Genomic DNA, 8,911 nt, shown 5'->3' with positions numbered 1-8,911 from the left:
CTGAAATGGCATTTCAGCAGGTGGAAAAAAGATGTGGCAAATTAGGACCAATTTCTTTAAGGTTAAACCAGACTATTAGCCAAAACATATTCATGAAAATTAACTAAAGAGTTGTTAGTTCTCTGAAACTTGTATAAATTTCATTTATTACTGAAATTACTATAATCACATTGAAACACACTAAAAATCCAAACCATCAATTAGGAAAAAGTCCTATGGGTATCCAGTCCCTTTGATTGAACTTGGTTAACAAAAGAGGTAAAAGACATAGTTTGTGATGAAACTTAAGATCCAAATGCTAAGCATTTTCAAGCTGTAATAAAGTATCAAGTATGATAGCAAAATTCCAATTCATGTATTTACTCTTAATAAGCATCAAAACCAAATTCTGTTCACTGAATCCTATCTTACTTCTGATTTGTACAATGCATTCAGAGATGAGTTATTAATAAGGAAAAAAGTATTCACTGAATGCATGTTAAAAATGCAATTAATATTTCAAAATCACCCTTAAAAGGGAAACTCTTAATAAAATTATTTGAGACAATATTATCCTGCAGATAAAAATACATTTCTTGTATACACATGTATATTTCTACATGAAAGAAAGGATTCAACTCCAAACAGAAAAGAGCTGACCCTGGATAAAATCTCAGACTGCCAAACTGACATGATTACCATTGTAAGTTGAACCAAATACAGAAGGATAAAAGCTAAGTTATGGGAAGGATACAAGTTTAGTCACCTGCTTCCAGTGGCAGAGTTGGGGGTGAGAAGCAGGAAATGAAGGCAGAAATAAGACATAGAAGAAAAGGCAAAGAAGGCCTCAACTCTGACCAGAATATGAATAGAGTCAAGCAAAGCTGAGGACAGATATAACTGCAATGAGATGCCTGAAACTAGAATTTGGTAATTGACAGTCACAGAAGCTCAATTAAATCATCTTAAAGTAGAATTAGACAAAAGCATCTAAAATTTCACGGAGAACAGTAGTACAGTGACCAGACAACTCAGCATGGTATTACCATTTTAAAAACTTTCCCAAATAACATCAAGTCTTCAGAAGACCTTTGCTTTGGATCATTCTCTTTGAAGCTTAAAAAAGTTCCCGACTGACTGGGAGAGGCAGTACATTGCTCCAAAAAGAAACTGCTGAGATGGGTCAGTAACAGAACCCCCATTTGACCCTGGACAGACCCTGGGTCTTGGATTCTTCAAACTGAGTGGACTGTACCAGGTTTTTTCCAAGTAAAACATTTTATCATTTTGTTGATAATAAATTAAATTGGGATTGTTTAGAACCACCCCAGTTTTGGTGAGGAAGGCAAGGGGAAGAAGTTACTCAAGATAAAGAAATGTCACAGAAATTTCATGCAAGGGTCCAGCATTCAAGTTCTTGGTTTCCTAATGAATGCTGTGTGCAGAAGTATCCTGTAAACTACATTTGCCTATCAGAAAAGTTCCCACATCCTCAGCAGAGAATGACTGCATTATTTGGAATCTTTGATCAATATGAACTACTCATTGTCTCTTCTCAAAGACTGAGTTCTTTTCTTTTAAACTCAAATCCTACACTGAAAGATGACCAAGGTGCTAAATGTTAACCACCAGTCAAGTTAGGAATGTTTGAAGAAAATAAATTAATCTTGAAACAAAGAAGCAGATGTTTTGGTCAAATTTCAGACATATATTATTAGAAATTAATTACTGGCCCCACTAGGTTAAAGATAAAGGGAGGCCGAGAAGTCTACAGAACTGATATACACACAAGTGAGTGTCACTGTTTGCTTTTTTTCTTTTGTTTTGTTTTTTTAAACCTAGTTTTATTAAATATTGCTTCCTTGGGGTGTGTTTATAACAACTCCCAGAACATTTTCATGTAAGGATTCAAAGCGGTCATATTAAAATACAGCTTCAATATAAAGTTTATCACAGTTTTACAGTATTCAAAAATGACAGACCTGCCTTAAAAAACAAAACGAAAAAATGACTATTACACCCAAAACATAAGAAAACAATTAAATAAACAAATTTGGCATTTCCGTAACTTTATAGTATAAAACAGAATATTAAACCTATTACTGGCAAACGGACACTGATGTATTACCTAGTTTGAAACGTGTCCCATTTAAACACACTATACAAGTTAGCTATACAAAAGATTGATGGTCTTTTTGATGAAAGAAGTGCACCCTGAAAATTTTTGCCAGTTTAGAATATTTAGCTCTTAAAGTCAAAAAAGTCCTTTTTTCTTTTTTAAACTGAAGGCTGAATTCAGATTTTTTTTTGTTGTTTTGTCTCTTTTGTCAGCCTTCCTGGTTTAAAAACAATAGTGTCTATGGACGCCCACCAGGGGGCAGTGTAAGATTAGCCATTAAATCACGAACAGCTGCAAATATTGTGCATTCACCTGCAACAGAGAAAAATGGTCATTAGCTATTCGCAATACAGGAAAGATGATAACACACTGGTGGGGTAGGGGTAGTTAAATCTAAAATTAGTAAGAACTTTAAAGATCAAAACGAAAGACTAAATTTTAACTGCACAGATTATAGGGGATTATAGGTGTTAAGTATTTATTAGATGATACTTGGTTTGGGTTTTTTCATCATGAAGACATTCTGGGCAACTCCCAGTTAGATGTGAATTTAAGCTAATATGCCTAGAGTTTCTTTACAGAAACACTGGAGCATTGGATAAGCCTCTGAAGCTGGACTTCAAGGCTACTGATGACCTGGTTCTTGAAACTAATGAAAGATCTAGATTTATATTTATGCATTAGTTACAACATCAATGATATCCTTCTGCTGTTACACTAAAGGCCAGGTAACACCTGTGATAGCACTGTCTTAACAGAATCTTCTGTGATGACAGAAATATTCTATATGTGTGCTGTGGCTACTGGGTACTTGTAATATAGCCAGTGACTGAGGAGCTGAATTTTATACTTTTTATCTGATTTTAATTAACTTAAATTTAAATAGCCGAATCTGGAGAGAGGCAATTATACTGGACAGTGTAGGTCTGTGACATCTATTGGAGTTTTCCCCCAAATTTCAAGGAACTGATCAACTTCTGGAGTTCAATATTAAAATCAATTAATAAAGTGACTCCGCCTTCACCAGGGGAGGAAGTGATGAGTCTGGAAGGAAGGAACGGAGGCTAAAATATGGCATACCAACAATCCAAAAACAAGATTTGTGCGTATGGGGGGGGGCAGATTGTAGGAGGTTAATGATTCATCTTCTCAATTTCTCCTTTGCTCCAAGAACCAAAGAGCCTATGCCTCTTACTTCTTGTATATGTAAATTAAAAATAGTTCAATACAGTTAACCAAAACCAGTTGTAAATACGATAAATCCCAAACCAGATCCTTTCCCTAGAGAATGGTCTAACGCTGAGAGGCTGCGAGTGAGTGAAGTGAAGACCTCAACTGAATAACACCCCTCGGGCAAAGAGCAGGATGTGCAGTGACCCTGTGCAAGTCACTGCATCCTTCTCTCCAACCACTGGCAAATTAAGGTACAGAAAAACAAAAAAAAACAAAGGTTTAACCAGGCTAAGATAAATAAAGGAAAACTACTTCCAAAATATCTCAACAATTTCTTAAATAAAAGAAGTTACATCTTTTTCTTTTTTTAAAACACATTTTCATTATTGATAGGGAGAAAAAGTTGTTTGATCCCAAACAGGATCAAAACATTTGTTCCTTTAAATTTTAAATTCCATGAGACATGATAGTCATCTGCTTGTGAAAGAATGGTGTTTGTGTTCAAGGTTATACTGAAAATATAATGCATGCTTTGAAAATGCTGATAGCTTTAAACTTTGATACTGAAGGACGACCTATTTTGAGCTGAAAGAAGAGATAAGTCAAAGGATGAAAGCAGAAAATTATAAGAAGTGGAAGAAGCATTACAACAAAAGCAGCACACCCTTCTCTACTGCCCAGTGCGTTCTTTATAAACTATACTTAGGTAGAACTTGTCTTTGTACATAATATGGGGTAACAAATAGCTGAAAATATAACTTCTCCCATGATCCTGTGTCTAGTAAAATTTTGACACTGTGGTAACTAAAAAATGTTTCAGAGAACAATTTCCCCTCGTTTAAAAAAAATGAATTCTGTTATCATACTAATCGGAACAGAAAGATATAGAGGACTTCCTTAATATTAGATATAAGCAAAATGTACTTTAATTTCCTTAATGTTAGAAACAAGCAGAATGGAAGATAAGTTCTCTTTGCTGAGCATTATGTTTTATAACCAAAAATTTAGCACTGCCAGGAGTTCCAGGTTAAGCATAGGCTACTCCAGTATTAAAGGGACCGTGTTTATCTGCCAGAATCATTCTGGTCTCCTCGAAAATGTTCCATTTGAGAGCTTCACTGTGCACTTGGTGAAAAGGTTCACTTGCACCCACCTAACACTTATGTAAGAAGCCCAAAAAGCAGGAAGCCATTTGTATCAGCTTTTATTCTTCACAAAACATTTAGGAGATACAGAAATTTGGATGATATTATTCTATTCATGACTGAACCATGAAATATGAGAATCCAACATGCATTTCAACTTGGTGACGTACAGAGTGGCAGGTATCGATGGTGGGGTAGGAATTCACAGCCATGGAAAATTCTATCATCCTAACCTACGGCTTAGTAGCAACGTGTGCTATAAATACAAGCTTCTGGCATTAGCAACTGGGTCAGTCCTAATCACGAACAAAAATAAAGTCCAGGCAGCAGAGACGTGGACAAAACTGAAGAGCCAGTGAGAAAGGAAGAAAGCGACAGGCAGACATTAAGAGGGCCACGGCAACCATAGCTCTACTACTAGGATTGGAGGGGTGAGGTGGGTAAGGAAGAAGCAGAGGGGAGAAAGGGGGATCTCTCAGAAGAACGTTTATAACATATATGCAATAAAATATCATCTACTGGTCATGTACCTTGTCGTGGTGGGTTCATCTCTGCAAACCTCTTCAGAATGTTGCTGACCATCATGGGAGCAGCAACAGAAGAGTTCTGCTGCCTGGGAATGTCTGCCTGCTGGGTGGTACCTGAAGCCATGTCATAAATGATTGGAACTATAATACTAACAGGTTCTTGGGGAGGGACTGATGTCTTCTGAGTCAGCTGAAGCTGTTGACATACAACACATACAAAAGAAAATAAAAGCACAGTAAGGAAACAAAATACTTACTGAAAATGATTCAAAGGTACAATCATTTACTCAGATTAAAGATACAACAAGTAAAAGAAAATTAAATATAACAAAAGAAATGACCAACAACTAAATACCATGATTAAGATGCAACTGTGTCACACAATTACCAGGTTCAATATACTTCTTACTACAGAAACCAAGATTACATGAAGTCTAAACTCACACACACACCAGGTGGTACTTACAAAAAATAGCATTTTGGATTTCAGCACCACAGCAGGTGTCCCAGGAGGTGCAATTGGTGGTGCACTAGGAGGGATCGTCAGGCAAAACTGAACGTTCCATTTTAGCTGTGTTGCCTGGTCAGGAAACTGTTTTGGGAAAAAAAAAAAATCATGATAAAATCATATTAATGTTTAAAATTATACTGTAGTGTAGGAGCCTGAAACTGGAATTCTATACTCACTTAACAGATCGTGAAGTTGATAACCTGCATTTTTTCAAAGGAAATACACATGTGAAGTTGCTAACTGAAGAGTCAAGCTCTCGGTTTATGAATATGTCCCCTTTCCTTTCCTCCCACTTCACTAATCCCCAAGGCCTGCGGGTTCTGCTTCCTTGTTGTCTCTGACATCCGTTCCCACCTCTCTATTTTCACTGATGCCAAGGAGCTGAGGGATCCATAACTTCTCCCATGGCCCCTGTACCGGTCCCTTCTGCTGGCTGCCTCTCCCAGTCTACCCTTACAACACTGCCAGACAAATGTCCTAGACCATAGTTTTAATTTAGCTTACAAATTCTCAGCGACACGCAGGGATCCATGCTGCCCCAAGCACCCCGACCCTGCCACCCAGGGACCAACACTGGCATTCAAGACACTTCCTAACTGGGGCAAATCTAGACTTTCCAGTCTCATTTCCACCTCCTTCCCTAAAAGCAACTGGTCAAACTGTATTACTCATTTTAAATTATATCTACTGGAGCTTTTTTAGTGACAATATTTACTCCTTTAAAAAAACTCAAATGGATTTTTTTTAAACATAAATAATGTTTCCTATAGCCTATCAGAGCAGAAGCCAAATACTGAGACTATTAGCAAAGGGACAGTGCCGTCCCAGTATTAACAGTAAAACACCAACTGAAAAAAGGAGTGAGGTATTTACAGTTACCTGAAGCAATGCTAGAAACATTAAAATGAAGGACTACTGTAAAACTGGAAAAATAAAATTAGCTTCCACCTGGATTCCAGCTATATAATTGTATACTTTCATAGGAAAGAAGCGGCATTAAAAATTTTCCCAGAGAAAAGGGCTTTTTCAATAAATGGTATTAGGCATGGGAGGATTATTTCATGATCTAAGAACAGGAAGAAGATATTAAATGTCTTTGTTTTTGTAAGAGGGAAGTCGCTGGCAACTTAGGTTACCTATGGGGAGGAGGACTAGACAGCTGGACAAGGAAGGATGTGAAATTTCCCACTGTCTCATCTAAACTCTAAAGATACAAGAACAAGAGGATTGTATTACCTACCCAAAGACAAAGAAAATTTAAGTTAAAAATGTAAGAGGAAAATGCAGGTACGTAATGGTGAAAACCAACATATGCTCTCCCACCAACTCCAACCTCCTCTGATTGACCTGGCTAGAAAAGTTTGTCTCTGTAACTTACCAGCTCTAGCTTCATAATATGCACACAGTCCCTGAGGATGTGTGTAGGAGCTCCTAACAGCTTGGTGAAAGCTATTAATGTATTGGCTTTAAATGGTGGTCCTGCAACCTATAAGGATAAATAAAGCAAGTTAAGTTACCCTTTATTCTACTTTGATTCTATTTCACTGTGTATTAAAATTATGCATTAAGAAACACATACTCTTGTTTCGAAGAATTTCTCCAAAACTTGAAGTTCATCAGGTTTCCACTGTCCTGCATTTTCGGGTGTCACTTTTAGCTGAAGTGTTTGGTTGGTTTTAGGACTAAGGGCTACTCTGCATTTCAGCGCATCAGTCTTAAACATGATCACCCCGGGTTCATTGGAATTTATCAGCTGTAGCTGCAAAAACAAGAAGCACGCATCAAATTAACATATGAGGCAATATTTAAGTCAAAGAGAAAATGTAATTGTAAGTAGATAATTGTTTCAAAAGGAAAACAACTAAGTTGAGACCTGTTCCAAAATGAAGGTATCTAGGCCTTGAGCACCAGTTACTGCTATCTAACCACATGGCAGAGAGAGAGGTGATCAAACATTATGTGTCTCTTGATGGAAGAACATAACACCACCCATCAAATGCTCTTGAAAAACAACGAACTTGAGCCTGAATTCAGTAGTCAGATCCACAGGACTGATCGACATTACAAAAATATGGGGGTCAAAACAGCATGTCAGGTGATTCAAAAGGGATGTGATCATCAAGGTCCAGACTGTGAGAAATTCTAGAGGACAAATGATATGGCTTCTTCAACAAATAGATTATTTAATAAGAAATAGAGATTGAACCTATAATTTAAAAAGGACTTAAAAATGGGTATGGATTCTGACTCAAATGGTTAAAAACTGTGACAACTTGGGAAATATGGACACCAACCAGATGGTTGATTATAAAGAAACCATATTTATGATGAAATGATATCTGGAATTTGCTGTCAAACAATCTGAGAGGAGGAGTTATAGATGAAATAATATTAATCTCAGTTCACTGTTGAAGATGGGTATGAGAACAGACAGGTTCATTGTATAAGAGAATTATATATTCTACTTCTGTATATGCTTAAAATTGTCCACAATGAGTTTAAAAAAAACAGTCCATTAGAAAAAAAAAGAATAAAAAGTTCAATTACAGAATGTTAGATCTGGGCTGGGACCTTATGCTAGCCCAGGATTGGTAAATATAAGTTCTATGGTTTCTGCTGCAACCACTCAATGATGCCATCATAGGTGAAAGCAGCCACAGGTAATAGGCAACTGAAAGCGTGTGGCTGTGTTCCAATAAAACTTTACAAAGACAGATGGAGGGCAGGACTTGGCCCCTAAGGCACATAGTTTACTGACCTCTGCTCTATCATAATGTATTGATTATGCACATGAGCAAAATGAGGTTCAAAGGCTTTGTGGCAGAGGTGAGGCTAGATAAGGGGTCTGGTGATTACCATTTTAAATGCTAATTTATTCAACTTATGTTAAAACTTATTTCTTCCAAATTCAAATGTAAAGGTTGCAAAATAGCTTGGTGCCATCTGTGGAGAGGCTATTTTAAGCATTCACCATTCTGACTACCTCATTAACATAACTATTAATAACAATAACTATTATAAATAATATATAACTAAATACCAAGACATTATGTAAAGAAACGTTTTATATAAAGTTATCTCAAATTCCCACAACTGCCAGGAATTAGGTAGATACTACTATCTATTATCATCAAAAAAGTGAAGAAATTTGCCCAAGCTTAAACCAGCCAGTGGCATGTCCTGGCTACAAACTGGGGTAGCCTGATTCTAGAACTAGAATATTCCAGTTATAGTTCAACTCTGAACTGTATAGATTATATATATATAATTATTACTAGATATTATTCATATTAATATTTATAATATTTAATACAGTATATATTTATAATTATATTAATGATCATATTATTATATAATTATAAATAATATATATAATATTATATATACAACTCTGAACTATATATATTATAGATTCTAGAATAGTTCAACTCTGAACTATTTCCTAATGGTTATCACC

The 8,911-nt window shown here is 36.2% G+C and overlaps 1 protein-coding gene across 2 annotated transcripts in view; it reads right to left on the bottom strand.

The window, feature by feature from the left end:
• Positions 1–1,796: 1,796 nt before the first annotated feature.
• MED14 (mediator complex subunit 14) overlaps positions 1,797–8,911 on the bottom strand; it is a 60,222-nt gene continuing 53,107 nt past the window's right edge. For both annotated transcript variants that reach the window (XM_040266177.1, XM_040266178.1), the window contains 5 exons: positions 7,034–7,213; positions 6,833–6,940; positions 5,410–5,535; positions 4,947–5,139; positions 1,797–2,410 (listed from right to left, as the gene is read on the bottom strand). In XM_040266177.1, coding sequence (XP_040122111.1) covers positions 2,337–2,410; positions 4,947–5,139; positions 5,410–5,535; positions 6,833–6,940; positions 7,034–7,213 — 681 coding nt within the window. In that variant the 3' untranslated portion in view covers positions 1,797–2,336. The remainder of the gene's footprint in view (positions 2,411–4,946; positions 5,140–5,409; positions 5,536–6,832; positions 6,941–7,033; positions 7,214–8,911) is intronic.

Source organism: Oryx dammah, unplaced genomic scaffold (genome assembly GCF_014754425.2).
Source record: "Oryx dammah isolate SB20612 unplaced genomic scaffold, SCBI_Odam_1.1 HiC_scaffold_23, whole genome shotgun sequence".
Lineage (NCBI taxonomy): Eukaryota > Metazoa > Chordata > Mammalia > Artiodactyla > Bovidae > Oryx > Oryx dammah.
Note: the sequence above shows the minus strand (reverse complement) of the source record. Positions and strands in the feature narration are given on the sequence as shown.